This window comes from Chanodichthys erythropterus, chromosome 11 (assembly GCF_024489055.1).
Source record: "Chanodichthys erythropterus isolate Z2021 chromosome 11, ASM2448905v1, whole genome shotgun sequence".
In the NCBI taxonomy this organism is placed as follows: Eukaryota; Metazoa; Chordata; class Actinopteri; order Cypriniformes; family Xenocyprididae; genus Chanodichthys; species Chanodichthys erythropterus.
In genome coordinates this window covers 10,102,199-10,123,308 of record NC_090231.1, presented here as the reverse complement: position 1 = coordinate 10,123,308, position 21,110 = coordinate 10,102,199, and the positions used below count along the sequence as shown (strand labels likewise).

General features: G+C 36.5%; 1 protein-coding gene across 1 annotated transcript in view; it reads right to left on the bottom strand.

Annotated features, from left to right (window-relative positions):
- shroom4 (shroom family member 4) overlaps window positions 1-14,535 on the bottom strand; it is a 71,527-nt gene extending 56,992 nt beyond the window's left edge. Inside the window, exon 1 of the mRNA XM_067401533.1 lies at window positions 14,320-14,535. Within this exon, the coding sequence (XP_067257634.1) occupies window positions 14,320-14,445 (126 nt within the window). The 5' untranslated portion in view covers window positions 14,446-14,535. The remainder of the gene's footprint in view (window positions 1-14,319) is intronic.
- Between the last annotated feature and the right edge of the window lie 6,575 nt (window positions 14,536-21,110).

Genomic DNA, 21,110 nt, shown 5'->3' with positions numbered 1-21,110 from the left:
GCGACAGAGGGTCATTGCTGAAAGAGCTGGCTGTTCGCAGAGTGCTGTGCCAAAGCATATTCATGGAAAGTTGACTGGAAGGAAAAAGTGTGGTAGGAAAAGGTGCACAAGTGAAAGGAATGACTGAAAGCTTGAGAAGATTTTCAGGTGAAACCAATTTAAGAACTTAGGAGAGCTTCAAAAGGAGTGGACTGAAGCTGGAGTCAGTGCATCAAGAGCCACCACACACAGATGTCTTCTGGAAACTGAACTGTCACATTCCACGTACCAAGCCAATTCTGAACCAAAGACAACGTCAGAAGCGTCTTAACTGGGCTAAGGAGAAGAAGAACTGGACTGTTGCTCAGTGGTCCAAAGTCCTCCTTTCAGATGAAAGTAAATTTTGCATTTCTTTTAGAAATCAAGGTCCCAGAGTGGAGAGGAAGAATGGAGAGGCACAGAAACCATGTTGCTTGAAGTCCAGTGTGAAGTTTCCACAGTCAGTGATGATTTGGGCTGCCATGTCATCTGCTGGTGTTGGTCCACTGTGTTTTCTGAAGTCCACAGTCAACGCAGCCATCTACCAGGAAATTTTAGAGCACTTCATGCTTCCTTCTGCTGACAAGCTTTATGGAGATTCTGATTTCATTTTCCAGCAGGATTTGGCACCTGTCAAAGGTACCAAAAGCTGGTTCAATGACCATGATGTTACTGTGCTTGATTGGCCAGCAAACTCGCCTGAGAGAATCTATGGGATATTGTCGAGAGGAAGATGACAGGCACCAGACCCAACAATGCAGATGACCTGAAGGCTGCTATCAAAGCAACCTGGGCTTCCATGACACCTGAGCAGTGCCACAGGCTGATTGCCTCCATGCCACGCTGCACTGATGCAGTAATTCATGCAAAAGGAGGCCCAACCAAGTATTGAGTGCACAGAAATGAACATATTTTTCAGAAGCCTGACATTTCTGTTTAAAATAAAGAACTTAAAGTACTTCAGTCTGTGTGCATTGAATTTATTTAATACACGAGTTCCACAATTTGAGTTGAATTACTGAAATAAATGAACGTTTCCACGACATTCTAATTTATTGAGATGCACCTGTATATGCCAAGGGAACTTTCTAGGTAATTTTGCTGAACATCATCTGTGATTTCTTTGGCAAAATCTTCTCATTATTGGAGGCATTTGAGCCACACAACAGAGACTGATGAGCGGTTGTATTCAAAACTCTGTAAGCTGGTGGTCAGTGAATGCATTCAAGCACACAGGCTTGCATCACAGTCTTCTGCTGCTCATAAAAGAGAGAAGAATGAGGTTGCAACCCTGAGTAACCCCCTCCTCTGCAGCACTGCCTTTGTCTACTGTTGGACAAGGATTTGAGTCTCCACACAACAACACAACCCAACTGACTGACTGGCTGACTGACATATGCATTATCCCTACTGAAGTTTCCTTTATCTCTCCCCACACACAAACTTGGTTTATCTGAAGCTAGGAAAACACCTCAGCACTACAGCAAAGCAGAAACAAAGTTCCCCCACTAAGAACAAAGGGCTTATCAGAACGTTTTCTTCAGTATCTGAGGTCACCAGTGCAGGCTGGGACACCTCTGTCCTTGAGCTGGTCTGATCTCATAAATGGGGAGGAGATGGGAGTGAAGGATCCGGACCGCAGGAAGGGAGATTTTGCTCTAAGTAAGAGTTAAGAACTTGGAATGCAGGCGAACCTGGAAAAGTGACATACTTGGATGCATTCAAGGTCAGAGTGGGTGAGAATATCGTTGCTGGCTTTTAGCTCCTTCATTTATGAGGGCAGACAGAGGAGTGGGGGTGGAGGGAGAAAGAGAGAGAGAGGCTGAGAGAGAAAAGGTGGGTGAGACAGCGTGAGTGAGAGGGTGACAAAGGCTTCATTCAAGGCTCAGGCTGGGGGAAAATGAGAGAGCGCTACCTCAGTGTGCTGAGCTATGGCCGCGGCCCGACTGAGTCTAAAGTTCCATTGTGCTCCGGGACTTTTAAAGGTGTGACACACAGCCATGGGTCACCATTGCAACTGAATCAACAGCCAATGACCTATATTCACAAGAAAGGCTTTTTGGTGAACAAATACACACCAAAGAAATGTAGTGGCCAACAAATAACAATTAAGAAGAAGTGCAAATAAATAATAGTAGAGAGAAATACATCAAGAATCATTTAGTCCATCACACACACACAAGATTTACAGTGCATGTTTTGTTTCAAGGAGACTCATGAGGAAGAAATGCCTTTCTGTGGAGAATTGGTTTATCACATTCCTCAATTTGTTTGCCTTCACAGTCTTAACCGCCAAATGCTGTTTGCATGGACTTCCTTCTCAAACCATTAAAACAGCACAAAAACACCTCATTTGAAAGTCAAAACACATTAACTACATGTTAAACATTCAAAGAACATCACTGTAAAGATCAGCTCATTAACCTAGCTGCACAATTACGATTACAACAGTCATGGTTTAAAAATGTCCTAATTAAAAACAAATTACACACCTAACATGTAAATAACTACAATCAGTGTTTCATTTAGTTATCCTTATGTTGTTTCAACCTCTCAAGTTTCAGTTGTGTTAATTTACATTCATATATGGCATGTTTGCAAACAGTTATGAGAGAACAATAACCAATGCTGCTTGGCATCATTGACATCGAACCTGGCTCAGCGTGTCTGGAAACATCATATTTCAAATGTACATGAAGGCAAATATTAGATATAATAATACTGAAAATTGAACATTGATCATTTACATTCAGAACAATCATATGGCTTCAGACGACTTGGAATATGTGACCCTGGACCACAAAACCAGTCATAATCAATTTTTTGAAATTGAGATTTATACATCATCTGAATAAATAAGCTTTCCATTGATGAATGCTTTGTTAGGATAAGACAATATTTGGCTGAGATACGACTATTTAAATATCTGGAATCTGAGGGTGCAAAAAAAAAAAAAAAATCAAAATGTAAATTTGATGTAAATTTGATATATTTATGGTAGGCAATTTACAAAATATCTTCATGGAACATGATCTTTATTTAATACCCTAATGATTTTTGGCATAAAAGAAAAATTGATAATTTTGACCCATACAATGTATTGTTGGCTACTGGTACAAATAATAAATCTGTGTGACTTATGACTGGTTTTGTGGTCCAGGGTCACATACAGCACACAATTTATGTTTTTTTTTAAATATATTTTTGAACCTCACCAACTCAGTCCCCATTCACGATATCTGTATGTAAAACAGTGTTGTTACTGTTAACTTTAGATAAAACTATAAAAAAATATATATATATATATATATATAAATAAATAGGTACTAAAAAATAAAGTTGGAATAAAATAAAACAAATTTTAGATAAAAATAAAAAAAAGTTTAAAAAAAAGTTAAGCAAAAAATATAAATATTCCGTTGGCAACTATAACTGGAAAAAAAGGACTAAAATTACTAAAACTGAAATAAAAAAATAAAAGAAAAAGAAGAAAAAACAAAAACAAAAACCAAGAAAAATGACAATATAAATAATGCTATAATAACACTATATTAGAGAAGTAAATTATAAAATTATTTTCATTTTTGGGTGAATTATACCTTTACAACTGTAACAGTTTTAAAATTCCCTACAAATCATCACTACAGTTAAGTGATTCCAAAACGTCAAACAAAACTATGCAAACAAAAAAAAGCTGAAACTTACTAATTGAACACAGACAGCTCTGAGATGATATTACCAGGCACATGACCACATATATCAAAACTGAATTAGACCACATTAATTGGCATTCATACTGGAAACCCAACACTCACCCAGAGTCAGTATTAACACACCACTAATCACATACATGACACCCAGATCAACAACCTGTCTTTATTGTTCAGTTACTTGATCACATTCTTAACTCAGTACAGCTTATTCGACTCACTTAAAAATCCATTCTTAATATGATCAGGACAACATACATCACCGCTGGTGGCCATTTCCACAAACATCCCAAAGTGATCAATCATGCTTTAAACGTGCACTGGGAAAACCTCCACCTTTTGATGCAAGTCCAGAAACAGCAGTGTCTGTGCTCTCATAATAAGGTCTCACTCGTTGAGAGGTGAGAAGCCATTTTTGAAGTGCAGCCAAGAAGAAGCCTCCTGACGGGCAGATATTGTCTTTGTTTTAACAAAGTTCAACGCGAGGCAAATTAAAGGAACATCAAACCACTTCCCAGTACACTTGGCAATAAATTACTTTGGCGAGTTAGGTTGTTATTGGACCAATGCTAGTGTGCATGTACGCAAATATTGGAGGTATCACAAATCTGGAAGTCTGACATGCTTGACGTCACCCCATTGCTCTGAGATTGCTCTATTATAGCCTCAATTGCAAATATTGAGCGTATAGCAGGCCTCGTTTCCGAAAAAGACAATGGTGGATGTCAGAAAGTCAACAACCTTTGGACCAAAGTTAACTTGGATTGATCCATCACTGTCATAGCAGACAGGAGAGGGTGCATGGTGAGAGGAGGAGCATCATGATGGCTCAATTTAGGACCTGTCATTTCTCAGTTTCCTGCCGTTTATGAATAGGGCCATAGTGAGTCTTTTGAGGTCGTAATGTGTGTGAAGTGACCTTGTCCCCTCAGCTAACCTCCTCCACGCACACAAATCACCCTCCCCCAGACTCACCTCCCTGGGAGAAAAGAGGACTTTGGAGTGGTTTTGACGGCTGGTTGAGCCCAAATGTTGGATACGAGGTTGGCCGACAAGCTTTTGGTGGAGTGTTTGATGTGGTCAGGTCCCCTGCAGAACACAGATGAACTTTGAAAACTGACTCGCTGACTATCATTTACCATGTGTCTTCACAGAAAATCCTGAAAGGACCATAAAACTTGCATTTCATCAGGCTGCACTGATGTTAAACGCTAAGTATGTAATTATACCAAATTAGGAAAGACAAAATAATCTCCATACAGGCCAATTTGTTCAGTGAATAAAAGCCTTAATTCATAGAAATCGATTGTGTTTCTATAGAAGATTTGGACTAAACCACTTAGTTCATATTTCGTTTTACGATCTCTTTATTAACTTTTTGAAGCGTCAAAGTGGTAATTGCGTAGCTGTCAATGGAGAGTACAGAACTGGCTCAGATTTGATTAAAAATATCTTAATTTTTGTTCCGAAGATGAATGAAAAGTTTGGAACAACATGAGGTTGAGTAAATGATGACAAAATTTTCCTTTTTGGATGAACTAACCCTTTTGTTTTGTTTGTTTAGACGAACTTTAAAGGGTTAATTCAACCAAAAATGACAATTTTGTCATCATTTATTCACCCTCATATTGTTCCAAACTTTTCATTCATCTTCGGAACACAAATTAAGATATTTTTTATGAAATCCGAGAGCTTACTGTTCCCCCACAGACAGCAATGCAATTACCACTTTAAAGGCCCAGAAAAGTAGCAAAGACATCGTTAAAATAGCCCATGTTACTACAGTGGTTCAACCTTAATATTATGAAGCGACCAAAATACTTTTTGTGCGCAAAACCACCACTTTCTTAGAAAGCTCTCGGATTTCATCAAAAAATATCTTAATTTGTGCTACGAAGATGAATGAAGGTTTGGAACATGGAGTTTTTGGACATGCAGTCGAGTAATTAATGACAGAATTTTTATTTAAAATGCTAAAATATTGTCTGGCAACCTGTACACATCAAATGTCTGATAACCAATGTATTGTGCATCCCTAATATTTTTTTGTTACATTTTCACATGATTACTGCCAAGAATATAAAAACCACCATTTAGGGTGTAGATTTACATTTAAAGCATATTTAATTATTTCTACTTGAACAAAATCCAAAAAATATAATTACACAAAACTCATTAGACAAAGGCTTGCTGCCAAAATGTTGGTAAAAAAATAAGCTAATAAAATAAAATCAGAGTGTCCAGTAATATTTTTCTTTATGCAGATATCATTATAACATCATATCGCCCGGTCCATACTTCACTACAGCCTTTCCTATTTACCCATTCACCCAGAGAACAAACACACAATGAACACACATGTCTCACTGATTAGAAGTCCTGTCACTCCCGTCTCGGTTAAGAGACCATGTGGAAACACTGGTGAGTGTTTGTGGTGGAGGGGCTCAGGCAATAAGACCCCAATATCTCTCCCACCATCAAAGCCTTGCTGCCCAAGGCAAAGGCAACGGGAGCCAAGCTCACATTCCTGTCACATATCAGATCCTTCCCACACCCATAACCAGCTGTGGACTTCACCACAATCAACACATCGTTCAAAACAAACAGCCTTTTATCAAATAAATCGAAGAAACAATATATTTACTCTATTAAATCCAATTGCAATAACAGTGGGAAAAGGAAGCATTACCTCTCAGGACTGATGAGTTCCACACAGCAATCCAAACCTGATATGATTTAACTTTGGGAAGTTATCCAGAAACAGAAGTATGGTGTTACTGAATAACAGAAATGGGGAAGTAATCCTACTTTAAACAAAGAGATCACTTTAAACATAGGGATGATAAAAATGGAAGTAGAAGTGGAAAAAATGGCTCCAATCAGGCCGCAACAGTCAAGTTCTAGATATAAAAATCTCATTCATTGTCTCAAGCAACTGCTTTTTAACAATAAATGCATAGAAAATGCCTTTATAAGACCTACCATGATACCCTTAAGGTCGTTAACAGTATGTGCTTCTGTAGATAAAAATGTGTGATTTAAATTTCATTTTTTAAATATTTTTAGAAGAATTATACACAACTCATTACTTTTTTGCAACAGCGTTTCAATTTATTGTATTTTATACTTGTCTAGGGTTGGAAGTTGAAAATCAATTCCAAATCTGGAATCGGATACTTGTTACAAAATTACAATTTCAATTCGTCTTATCAATTCCTTTGTGTGCATTTTAAAGGATTAGTCCACTTTTAAATAAAATTTTCCTGATAATTTACACACCCCCATGTCATCCAAGATGTTCATGTCTTTCTTTCATCAGTCGAAAATAAATGAAGGTTTTTGATGAAAACATTCCAGGATTATTCTCCTTATAGTGGACTTCAATGGAGCCCAAATGGTTGAAGGTCAAAATTAGTTTCAGCGCAGCTTCAAAGGGCTTTAAACAATACCAGACGAGGAATAAGGGTCTTATCTAGCGAACAATCGCTAGATAAAAAAAAAATAAAAATAAAAAAAATACAACTGTATATGCTTTATAAACACAAATTATCGTCTCGCACGTGCTTCCGCTTTCCGCATTCTTCAAAAAGCTTACGCCGCATGTCCTATGCCTTCCCCATTTTACTTATGGGTAAAAGTGGAATAATCCTTTAATGTGACTTTAAACCATTCAAGTGGAAGAAGACCCACGCACTGTTTTTTGCACACACACATCCAAAGTGCGCACACAGAAAGTTATTTTAATGTGATTTTAAATCATCCAAGCCGCTTTGAATGATATACTGAATACTGAATAGTGTGCGATACTGAACTGAGTGCTCTCCTGTCCCTTTTTGCACTTGAACAGACAAATGCACACAAAAATGTAAAAATATCCTTGTAAACACGGTTATGTCTCTTTAGTGAACAAACAGTTCACTAAACGCATAACAGCATATTGGATCCATGCAGCTCTTAAAGTGACAGCAGCCTAATATTGCTGCAGCCGTCTCTAATGTTAATCAAACAATCAAAGACAAAATTCAGTTCTTGACTGAATAACATTTGTAACTATATTATATTTATTTACAAAGTGCAATGTTATTTTACATTTGATTACAGTTTCTTTACCTGAATACCTTAAAACACTTCATTTTAATCAAATCTTTGTTCAGCTGGGTTTGTTTTTGTGTGAAATAAGATACTCAACCCTATACTTGTCTACTATAAAATATGATACTCAACCCTATACTTGTTTAAAAATAACTGTAAAATATAACTTGACTATAAATTAAATTAAAGTAATTATATATTTATATATCTATATATATATATATATATTTATATATTATATATTTATATATATATTTATATATCTATATATATATATATATATTTATATATTATATATTTATATATTTTGTTTAATTTTGATTATGCCATTAGCAGTGTTTCATGGGACAAGTAGTTAATTCCTCATAAAATAATTAAAAATAAAAGAACAGCCTTTGTGATTTTTTCTGTTATTTTTTGGCTTTGAATCAAAGTTTGTAATGTTGGGTTTCATCTCTAAGCTCTTTGGTTTGGTGCATGGGTTAAAACTGATATGCCTGCTATGAAGAGAATAAATATAATAACAAAATGAAAATACATCCGGAACTAAAGCTGTTAGGGGGAAAGAAATAAAAAAGGCTGTAAGTATTATGCTCAACTGCAAGTTCAAACTGCCAGCAAACTTACAACATAAACATTTTGATGCAGTAAAACATTTCCATCTCTCTGTCCAAAATCTTTCACCTCAAAACTCCAGTGCCTGAGAATAAGTTCCACTGACCGATTAGGAGTGGGAAGAGAGGGATGATTGGAGTGCCATGTGGTCTACATAAACGTAACAGCAGAAAAAGAGAAATGCAAGGGAAATGCGCAATGTTTCCATCTCCACTTTAACAGGAGAACAAAAAAAGAAAGGGAATGTGAGGGAGGGATGATTAACAAAGTCGTGAGGGGGGGGGAGCAGCAACAATGAGGTTTTTATACATAAATCAGCCTGTTCCTCATGTTCTATCAATGCCAATTTCAATGCAAAAGCCTTTGAGGATTTTGGGGGTTTGTACAGGCACAAATGTGGAAAATAACCAAGGATTCTTTGTAAACAAATGAATTACATGCATTTTTCCACCACAATTTTGAAAATCACAAGTCTGGCAATGTTTTGTCACGCAGGAGACAAGTTGCTTTGAAACCCTAAAGATGTTCAGCTCAAAATTAAGTTACAATGGGATGCAAGACCAAGTTTGTTAATTTTAAATTCCATAGGAGTCCATTTAAAGGGTTAGTTTACCCAAAAATGACATTTTCTTACTCACCCTCATGTCGTTCCAAACCCGTAAAGGTGATGATACACGTGGCAACTTTTTGAGCAATGTTGCCATCAACGGGCAACCTGATGAGACACAGGGCAACTATATAGGGCAACAGACAGTTGGCAGTATTGCCAACCCAATAAATACTTTATTATAAACACTTGTTAGGCACCATTTCAACTTTTCAAATATTTTCTTCATTTTTATTAAATATAAATGCCTTTCCAATCTGATTTGTGATGATAAAAGGGAGAAGAACGAGTTTGGCAAAAAGCAGATTGCATCAAAAGCTATTCACGTGCCATGCGCCCTACAGCCTACGCCACTACAGATGTTAAACGGAATCTTTTTAGTGTTTAACTGAAAACATTCGATGGTTAAATTACAGCTAACGCACATTAAAGGTGCCCTAGAACGTCTTTTTAAAAGATGTAATATAAGTCCCTCTAAATGGATCTTTACAAAGTGTTCGCCATGCAGCATGTCTAATTGCGTAAGTATGGTATTTATTTGGATGTTAACATTCGATTCTGAATGAGTTTGAGGCTGTGCTCCGTGGCTAAAGCTAACATCACACACTGTTGGAGAGATTTATAAAGAATGAAGTTGTGTTTATGAATTATACAGACTGCAAGTGTATAAAAATGAAAATAGCGACGCTCTCTTGTCTCCGTGAATACAGTAAGAAACGATGGTAACTTTAAACACATTTAACAGTACATTAGCAACATGCTAACGAAACATTTAGAAAGACAATTTACAAATATCACTAAAAAGATCATGTTATCATGGATCATGTTAGTTATTATTGCTCCATCTGCCATTTTTCGCTATTGTTCTTGCTTGCTTACCTAGTCTGATGATTCAGCTGTGCACATCCAGACGTCCTGCCCTTGTCTAATGCCTTGAACATGAGCTGGCATATGCAAATATTGGGGGCGTACACCCCGACTGTTATGTAATAGTCGGTGTTATGTTGAGATTCGCCTGTTCTTCGGAGGACTTTTAAACAAATGACATTTATATAAGAAGGAGGAAACAATGGAGTTTGAAACTTAGTGTATGTCTTTTCCATGTACTGAACTCTTGTTATTCAACTCTGCCAAGGTAAATTCATTATTTAATTCTAGGGCACCTTTAAATTGGACACCTGTTGGTATTTTAAGCATTAAATTAGGTAAATTCCCTGTTTTGGGTTGACACATGACAACTTACCAGTGTAAAAAGATACAAGTTCAATCTCCTTTTCTGTGCTCCACTGCAATGAGAGCAAAGTCCCTTTAAGACAAGTCATTTCACTCGGCAGCCATCTTTGAAACGCCTCTCAGGCATTCAAGTGCAGCTCCTATCTCTTTGAATGGGGAAACATCAAATTGTCCAAAGCTGTTTGCCAAGCTTTCGATTAAATTTCATATTTAAAAACACCAATGCAATCTGGCAACAACCGTCTCATAAATTTAGTTTCTAAACGCTCAAATCATGACAAAAAAAAATTATATTTTTCAGGCTGGATCAAGCTAATGCGCATGCGCAGTTCTAAATGAGCGTCTCTTGTATCTCATTTCGGAGGGGCACGTCTGACGGTTTCTATAGGAACCGGAGCTTCTAACGGCCGCTGCAGTGACGTAATGACTTTACCGATCGGCGATTGGCTCTTATTTAGAAGGCGGGACTTATTCCGCCATGTTGTGCATTGCACTTTCTCCCATTCAAAACAATACGAGTGACGCATCTTGTGTTTTTGGCTGAGAGGCTGCCATCTTGTTTGAATTTGTTCTGAAATCTCCAAGCCGGTCATGTGATCAGCTGCTTGCATTCTGATTGGAGGATCTCAAAAAATTGCCCATGACTGATCTAAAGAATCCAGATATAAATTTGTTGCTCATTCTCAATGGGAAATTGCCCAACCAACAATGCTCACAAAGTTGCCTCGTGTATCATCACCTTTAGACCTTCGTTCATCTTCAGAACACAAATTAAAATATTTTTGATACATTTTCGAGGTTTTTTTTTAAATCTCCCATAGAAACCAACGAAATTACATTCAAGGTCCAGAAAAGTAGTAAAGACATTGCTAAAATAGTCAACATGACTACAGTGTTTCAACCTTAAAGTTATGAACAACGAGAATACTTTTTGTGCACAAAAAAAAAAGTTGAGCGTTTACGTTGAAGACACATTGCGGAGCTTCCATGTTTATGTCCGAACACCGACTCAGTATTGGCCGGCTCCTGCATTAGCATCACATGTGTCGTGGTGCTCACGTGAACAGCGTCGGACAATACTGAGCCAGCGTTCAGACATAAACATGGAAGCGCTGCACTGCATCAACTGCGTAGGACACTGACAGGGTAGAGAGAAAATTGCTGAATAAAGTCATTATTTTTGTTTTGTTTTTGATGTATTCTCGTCGCTTCATAACATTAAGGTTGACCCACTGTAGTCACATGGACTATTTTAATGGTGTCTTTAGTACTTCTCTGGACCTTGAATGTGGTAATTTCATAGCTTTCTAAGGGAGATTAAAAAAAAAAACTCTCGGATTTCATCAAAAATATCTTAATTTGTGTTTCGAAGATGAAAGAAGGTCTTGCGGGTTTGGAACGACATGAGGGTGAATAATTAATGAAAATTAATAAAATTAATTAATAAAGAAATTACGTTTTTGGATGAACTAACCCTTTAACTTGCAACTTTCAGACTTACAAGAGATGCCTAGTATTATCCATGAACTGTTTTTGTTGATAAATCTTCCAAATCTTCCAATACCATACCATGATATCTTCTTGCTGCTGGCTGAGGTCACGATGACCCATCATGGGATTTCAATTTGAGCACATGTTGAACACCTGGGGGGGGGTCTGGCCTTGGGCACCAGGTCCTTATGTTTGCTGTTTGAGATAAAAGTCTACTAAGACCACTGGGGGGAGAAGGGGGGGTAAAAATGCCCTCAGGGTGCAAAGATGGAACAAGATAGGATCAGAGAGCAAGAGATTCCATGCAGAAAAAAAGAGAGAGAAAGACATGCAAACATGCAGGTTGTGCTTTGCCTCCAAATCAGATGGAAAAACTATCAGTGTAAGTGGCAGCGACAAGCGACAGGAGCCATGTGCCCCAGAAGGCTCATGCAAACAGAGATAATGAAATCCAACACTGAGGAAGCCTCTGTAGATCACATTTTTGATGATATCCGAATAAAGTCCTCAAAAATTGAGTGATGCAGGTAGATACAGACATGTACAGAATCAGATGCAGGGTCTGTGTGTCAAACAAAGCATGTGTTTCAGGTTAAGCAGTTAACAAGCCCACTCAATGGTTATCAGATTGGCCATGATCCAACCAAGAGTTGACACTTACCGAGAACTAACCAGCCTGCTACAAAACCTCAAAAGAAACTTCTCAATATTACAATAAATCAACAATGACACCTTTTTGTCTTTTAACAACTCTCTTTCAGAATGGAGTTTTATCTCAGAATCATTAAAATGTGTTCATCTTGAATGCATTATGATCCTTCTGGCGATTTATTGAGAAACAAAGATCAAATGACATGTAAATGTCAAAAACCTGGGAGCGATAAAAGGGACAATATCACTGCGGCATGCCAAGCGTTAAAAAACTTTAAATTAAACACAGCAGAGCTAAGAAAAGACATTTTACCAACTACACAGCCAAACCAGACTCAACGCACATTACAAGTTATCAAGATGTTTTGAGCACCATAATAAACAACTGTAAACTCCTAAGACATGCTGAATAGGCACAAATCAAATTAATTTCTTCCTTCTGTCAGACAAAAAAATACCAGCCTCCCCCTCATGACCCCAGCCCCTCCTCCCCACTGACTCAGGGGGCAGAGTCTGGGAATGTGATCTCTGGGGGTCTTGTCCCCCCAAAACATCTTCATTTAAGAAAAATAAATCAACACTTTTTGGTCAAATGCCGTTGGAAAGGAAATGGGGGTGGAAGGAGAAGGAATTAAACATGATTTCCTTACCTCCCTGTGAGGAAAAAAAAAAAACACTACTTTCTCTAGTTGGAAGATATGCAGTCATAGGTGGATTAAATTAAAAAGCATTAACTTAACTGAGTATTTTAATATTACTGGATAAAGTTGTTGTTGGTTTTTTTCCAATTATTAGACATAATATATACAGCATGAAGAGCTCATTTTTATTATTACTGATCATTTTGTTCAAATTCTTTGAACATGACTAATTTCCTATATGCCTTGGGCTCATGTATATATAAAAGGTTCTGTTTAAATTACTGTACAGTAGTACCACATCCCAGTTGGTTTTACACACTAAAGATGAAGTTAATGAGCTGATGACACAAAACAGCAAGGAACCCTAAGAAATTACTAAAACCGATTGTTTTTATTAAAGCCTGATTTTCATAATCCCATATCTCTGCAGGCTGCAGCTGCAGTTTATGTGGAATAAATTAAATGAAAACCTATAATACAAATAATATGCACTCAGCTTTTGAAAGCAGATGTAATTTCAACAGAGCAATATGAGTAATGAAATACATAGGATGTGCACAAAATGTGTATTTCACAAAAAAATTGACTGTAAAGTATTTGAAAACACAAATCCTATGCTAGTTGGAATGACCACTTTGACCAACATGTACACAAAATGTATACATTTATGTGCATTTCACAAAAAAAAAAAAAAAAAATTTAAAACACAAATCATTTGATATAGCTGTCAGTAGATTTTGGATCTTACACTGGTTGAATTGACCACTTTAAATATTTAGCCATTTGTTTGGCAGAATAATCAGCTTCACCAATTTATTTGGTCTATCAAAACTCATGATAGTGAATGGATAATCAATGAATAATATAATATATGCAGAAGTGCCCAGGTCTTCATCTATGTTCAATCATCCACTATTGTTTGTCTCTTATGAAAACATTGATTTTTCAGTCCTTTCTTTGGGTTTTCATGGATCTTGAAAGTCAATGATTCACAGATCCCATGAGATTCGTGGTCTATCATTTGTGAAAATAACAGTTTAAACATGAGCATTAAGGATGCTCTTGGTCTTATGTTTATATCATATCCATTTCCTTGCCAGTAAGTTCTCAAACATCCATCAATGCACCGTTGAATTTCATCCAAGCATAAACTGTGAGTTAAACTTTCAGCACAATGTAAGAAGGTGGTTTGAATATAATCACTGAGACACACACAAGCATGTAGTACGAGTTTCTAACTCTTTGTAAACTCCAGTCTTACTTTAGTAATGATGAGTGGCTCGCCGTGCTCCAGCCCTCCTTTCAGAGTGAATCCCCATGGAGCGCCGCCGTTCAGTTGCACATGGATGTGTTGGAAAGACACCAGTTGCTCTACGGTCTCCATCATGACTTCTGTGCTTTCAGCTCCGTCCGACCGCCATGCAATCACGATGCAACCTCATCACGACAACCGGAGACTCCAGGCATGAGGGGGACAGGCGGTGGGTTGGCCAGTGATGGGCTTTCCATGGACTCCTAGCGGAGGAAGTGCTTGAGACTGAATAGTAGATTTGAGTAACAGATGGAACGGCCAATTAGGACAGCGCTTTGCTCTGACTGACCAATGAAATTATAGAAGGGGCGGGAACTTTATCGACCGCTGTGCGACTGTCGGGGGAAACTCAGGAAAGTTGGCTATTATCAACTTTTGGGTCATAACTTTCAAACTACAACAGCGAACTGAAAGGATACCCAAACGTGAAATGTTTATTCAACAACTGAAGTAAATTGCTCTCCCATAACGTTGAAACTTCCTTATTTCAGCCCTGTTATTTGAAATACTAATATTTTTCTTTGAGTTGAGCTATAAATGAAGTCTCTTTAACTCGAGGCGTGAAAAAACTAAAACTAATGTAGCAAAATGTAAAGCTATAGAAAAAAAAAATGAATTAGATGGCATGCATTTCACATTAAAATACGCGCAGCCTAAATAGAGGGAAATTACAATATAAAGTATAGTAAGAATTTACAATATGCAATATAAAGTAATGTTAAAGATTCAAACTTTCCGCTATAAAAATGTGACATTGTCAACAAACATAATAAAAGTAGCCTACATTTTTCTCTTTGGGAATGCTAAATGTTACCAGAAAAGAGACTTCAGTCTCTATTTGAAAATATTTTGTCCTCAAATTGAGTTATATGATATAAAATACACAAAACACTGTAATATGAAAAGTCCACTTGGGGGAGCTGTTGTTTCGTATCATGTAGAAGTGTGACATGATAGAAATTCTGGACATGAGAATACACAAACTGCATTTTAACCATTTAATGAAAGCTCATTTACAGCCAGCATGATCAAAGCTTCAGTGTGAGAACTTACCTTTCTTTACCAATCATTTCCACGCTGATGAGCAACTATTTCCTTATCCATTCAGTTATGTGATTAACAGAAGTTCAGAGATGTCCAGTTTGTCATTTTGTTGGAACATCTGCATTGAGCTATTAAGCTGGAAAGCCAAATGATCAGAGACTGCAAAAACATGTCTAAACCTGTCAAACCCATGAGAAAATATACTAATACTCACATACACCAAGTTTGATCTGAAGAGTCTGACCGAAGCGTCATAAAAAATCCCTATATTTCCCTTAAAGATATGCAATTCCCAGAACCTTCAAAAAGTAGTTTCTATTTAGAATTAATACACATAATATAGCCACAAATATACGCTACATATTTTGCAGGGTTTTTTGGGAGGAGGGATTTTTTCTTCTTCTTCTTTTTTGCAGATTGGTTTTAAATCTCTCAACAGGAGCAAAAGTTTAAAAAAAAATAAATAAATAAATAACAAGATGCTAATAAAACATTTAGTAAAATTAAAGGTGCAGTATGTAAGATTTCTGTCCGCTAGAGGTCTATTCAAAGCAAAGGCGTAGCTTGATGATGCCAAGTTTGAGTGCAGAATTTTGGGACATGTGGTCTTCACCTCAACGGACGGTGGAAAAGAATAAGGATAGGACTCAGGAAGAAATTTTCATGTTCATGGATGCGATTATTAATGTTACTGTAACATGAAGCAGAGCAGGACCGAGTGTTGTTGGAGCTGAACGAGGACGCTGGAGCAATTGCGTAACACACGCCAGCGGGACTTTTATTATGACACAGTAGCCGGCGCCTCTTCCGCTTTTCCGGTTATGAGTATGAGGTAACACAGCTCTGTTTATCATATTAGATACATTTGAGAGTGTTGAAAATGTTATAGCATTACTCTGTGCGTTCGCTCGGCGGCTGCTGTGAGACACTGTTACACACTGCAGTAAGATAGATCGATTTTAAAATGTCATATTAAATGCTGGATGGCTTGTGTTGATAAATGGCATGCAATTAATTTTAAAACGTACTGTATGATGAAGAAAATGCTGTATTACTGTTACTAAAAATAAAGCAGCATTTGATTATGCTATGTTAGCTACTTGACAAAATAGTTTTTCTCTGAAGCATGGTAAACCATGGTGCTCGCAAAAAATCAAGAAAATTAGATTTAAACAATAAGACTAAATGTGTTGAGCTATATAACAATAATTCATTTTCTGTCTATAAACGTAACCAAACAGCTGTTCCCTTGCTTATTAAAGCATTTAATATATTAAAGCATCTTCGGTGTTTCCATGGTTTCTACAAAATAAAACCGGAAACCGAGGGTAACGCGGGGATGACGCAATTGACAGATGACCCCTCACATGTCCCGGAGCCTTGGTTAAAATTGCACGATTTCTCACGATTTACAAATAGTTGGAAACATTTGGGATATCGTAAGTAGGCCTACTCTAGTGTGATGCTTTATTGACTATGATTATATTGCAAACAAACTTCTTATTTTATTTGTTTGTCTTATATCTTTACATATTTAATCATTTTGATATAATCATCATATGCAATATGTGCTTTTATTTTAATTTAATTTAATTTTTTTTTTTTTCCAAGGACATTAATACTTTTATTTAACAAGGGCACATTACATTGATCAAAAGTGACAGGAAAGACATTTATAATGTAACAAAAGCTTTCTGTCCCAAATAAATGTTGTTCTTTCAAGCTTTCTATTCATTAAATGATCCTAGAAAAATGCATCACAGTTTATACAAAAATATTAAGCAGCACAACTTACTGACCATAATAAGAAATGTTTCTTGAGCACCAAATCCGACTAATTTCTGAAGCATCATGTGAAAACTCAGCTTTGCCATTACATGAATAAATTATATTTAAAAATCAGTTGTGAAAATCAGAAAACATTTATCACTACATTGTAATAATATTTAACAAAATTACAGTTTTTACTGCATTTTTTTATCAAATAAATGCCTTGACGGAGCATGAGAGAGTGGGTTATTTTTTATATAGATATGTTTGGATATAGATATAAGCATATAGCTTTGTTAGTACATATATGACATAATTTACATTATTTGCTATTGCTTCAAATAATGTGTGTATCTGTGTTGAATCTCTTAAACTTTCTCACAGGCTGCACTATTCATCGAGCAAGATCCACTGTCCAATTCTTTGATTTATAAAACAGCATGTCTTACAACAAATTGTATTTTAACAAACAAAATGTATTGAATTCAAATCATGTCACCCATGGAAAATGGGTGAAGAAATATTGCCACTAAGCAACAGAAATGTGCGTGAGCAGAGATAAGAGCGATGCAGAGAAAATTCCCCTAGCTCAGCATATTGGAAATATGCGGCTGTATAACTGCCTGTGCATGTGTGAATTTAAGGCACAGTAATTTGTCAGGGTCAGATCATTACTATGGAGATGACAAGCATGCTTGCATGAATGAAGCGGTTTATTGCCATGGTGACAGGCAGATTTTGACCCCACGGCTCTTGTACAGTAAATGCCCAAGAAACAGAAAAGGGTCAAGGGATAGATTCAGACCTATGTTTAAGGTTACAGTGGGAAAGAGAATAAAAAGAAAGGGCACCAAAACACTATATAGTCTTATAGAAATGTATACATTTATTGTTCTCATGCCGACTAATTCTGAGACATCATTGTTAAATGAGCAACATTTAGATGACCAGAATAGAGCTGAGCTGATGTGTGGGTGCTGTCATGCATAAATGTACATGTGTGCTCAAGTGTATTCATCAACGTAAGGGCGCTTGTGCTTGCATGTGCGTTCAGCTGTCTCATATGGATGCGCATTCATGCGTATGAGAGTTGCGTTAAAGTGAGCACACTTATGTTGAAATGAGTGGATTAGAATGCAGAATGCTAAGAGATTGATACAACTTGACAAGGGTAGAGAGAGAGTATGATATGGTTTCTTAATTGTAACATCTTATTGCTGTAATCGGATTGCTGCCTTTGAGCTGGGTTAACATCACTAATAAATATATATTGAAAGTCACTCAGGATTAAAATGCCTTGTAAATGACTGCTTAGTGTTTACTTACTTTTAGGGGTCTATATATACCTTGTTCACTTTAACACATTGAGTCTCAGAGGGATTGTTAATGTAATGATCTGTGTTTTGTTCTAGTATGTGTTCAAATTGGTACCCTGGCCTGCATGAAGTGTACCAACACCAGAAAAATAACGGGTAGCACACTGACAAAAGCTTTTTGCCTGAGATCTGGCTCCTGATGGTTTAGAATGAGCTGACCTGAAATGTTAAAGGTGCAATACATACGATTGTTGCAGTAAAATATCCCAAAACCACTAGGCCAGTGTTATATATTTTGTTCACTTGATTACATTATTATCAAAGCATTCAATAATACAGGGCACAAAAAGGCATAAAAAAGATTAAAGAAACTGTACGTAAATCATGCACAGCTTTCTGACGACCCAGATTTTGCTTCATATAATGCATTAAGGCTTGAGATGGACTTCTGCAATTGTCATTATGGTTAATAACTAGAACTGAAATTAACTGGTGGGATTTTTTAAAAGATAGTATGTCACTGTAAACTATACCAGGCATATAATAAAGACACATTCCTAAATAATGTATGTCTTATTATTAGTACCTTTGTTGTCTTCCCCACGCTGTATGGACAAAATATCACCACAAGGACCTGAATTGTTTGACTTTGTGGCATCATATTTTGGTCCTCATGAGGAAAACAGCTTAAAAACATTGTTTGTTTGTTTTTGTTTTTTTTGAAAATGTAAAAATGCAGAACGTTTTCTGAGGGTTGTGTTTGGGGATAGAATATACAGTTTGTATAGAGTTAAAATCAGTATATCTATGGAAAGTCCGCATAAAACCGTGTGTGTGTGTGTGTGTGCATGTGTGTGTGTAAAATGCATTAAGAGAGCAGATCAGAAGACAGTTTATCAGTAGGGTTGACAACCGTCCCGTATATTTAAGGCATCAATAAAGTGTTCCGTATGAAAGGCATACGCAGTTTGTCCCGTATTCTTAGGCATATGCTCTAAACTGAGAATTAAGCATTCCTTTGAGACAAATTTGCGAACATAGCCGTTCGCTGAAGGCTTTAGGACCAAGCAGACTCTGCCGGCTGGTCGCTTCTGTTTCACATCCAGCGGCTCTCTCGCTAACGGCAAATCCCTTTCACTGTTCTCGATTTGATTTCAGCAACATACAGCCATGCTAGAAAACATGCAATCTCCCTGAGGGAAGACGTCGTGATCAAAAAGAGAAGTCGTCTTTCACTAATGCAAATAATGTCAAAATGAAAAAACATTTAAGTAGCCTAACTTTATTGGAACAAAATAATAAAGTCTCAAAGCAGCCCATACTAAGCTAATCCTCTTAGTTCTCTACTTCTGTTTAATTGAAAAATATGCATTTATTCATGTTTGCAACAACATTTAGATCAAACTTTTAAGTGCCATTGTTCAAAAAATGCTTTATTGGCTGAAATTTCAAAGATTTCAGGTTCAGTTATTATGCTTTCACATTTTATGTAGGCCTGTCTTCCTGACAATTTATTATTATTATTATTATTATTAAGTTTATGGTTTTGAATAGAGGTTGATATTTAATATCTGTTAGCTATATAGAAAATGGGTAAAATTCAGCAGTTTGAACATGGAGCCACATTATATCTATGGGATTGAACCATATTATAGGGCCTTTAAAATGAAGATTACAAAAGAAAAGTGTATGAAGAATGAGAATATGGATGGATATTGAGATATCTTTAATACTTTTAGAATTACAGGCACACAAACTTTGGAAAAATACTATTTATGGCACTCAGACAAAAATGTTCAATCGTGTTGATAGAGAAAAACGAGATACTTTTCCAGTTTCAACATTATTTGTTCTTTAGAAAAATGTGTGACATTGAAAATGTGTACTAATTTACTCATGGAAGCGCATCGAGATCCCTTGAAATTAACCATATAATGCCTTAAAAATATTTTTTTTTTTTTTTTTTTTTTTTTTTTTTTAAGAATTAGAATCTAAAAGGATATTAAGATATCTGTAATATGAGTTACAGAAATGCAAACTTTGGACGAAAAACACAAGAAGTGCTTTTTGCCATTTTTGAACTGCTGGCATATAATGCAACAAAGATTGCTAACATCAACAGATTTAACTAACAGGCCTACCAATCTCTGTCTTAAAATAAAATAATGATGTTGTTCAAGTCATTTCACCCCCATAATCTGACCCCAAATTGTAATTCTGACCCCCATCTACAAAATATTGGAAAACTTAGTAAATATACATCCATTACAATTAATATTTTGGCTTTCTTCTTCATTTATGTTTGTCTTTCTTCAGGAAAAAAATTTGAGCAGGGAAAGTTTTGGTTGATTTTGACACGAAATTACCCAAATGTGTTTATGTCTGAGAACCTTTTATACATCTTTTATTCACAAACTTGACTGCAGATACTGAAATTACATACACTGTGTGGTACAGTATACAAATATGTTGAGTGTCCTTTATTCTGTCCCTTATTTTCCTTTAAAGAACCACCATTGTCCCTTATTCCAGAAGTTGGCAACCATTAGGCAGCCAACAGCTATAAGAACAGTCAATGTTATGTCATAAGTATAAGTATTAAGTGTAAAA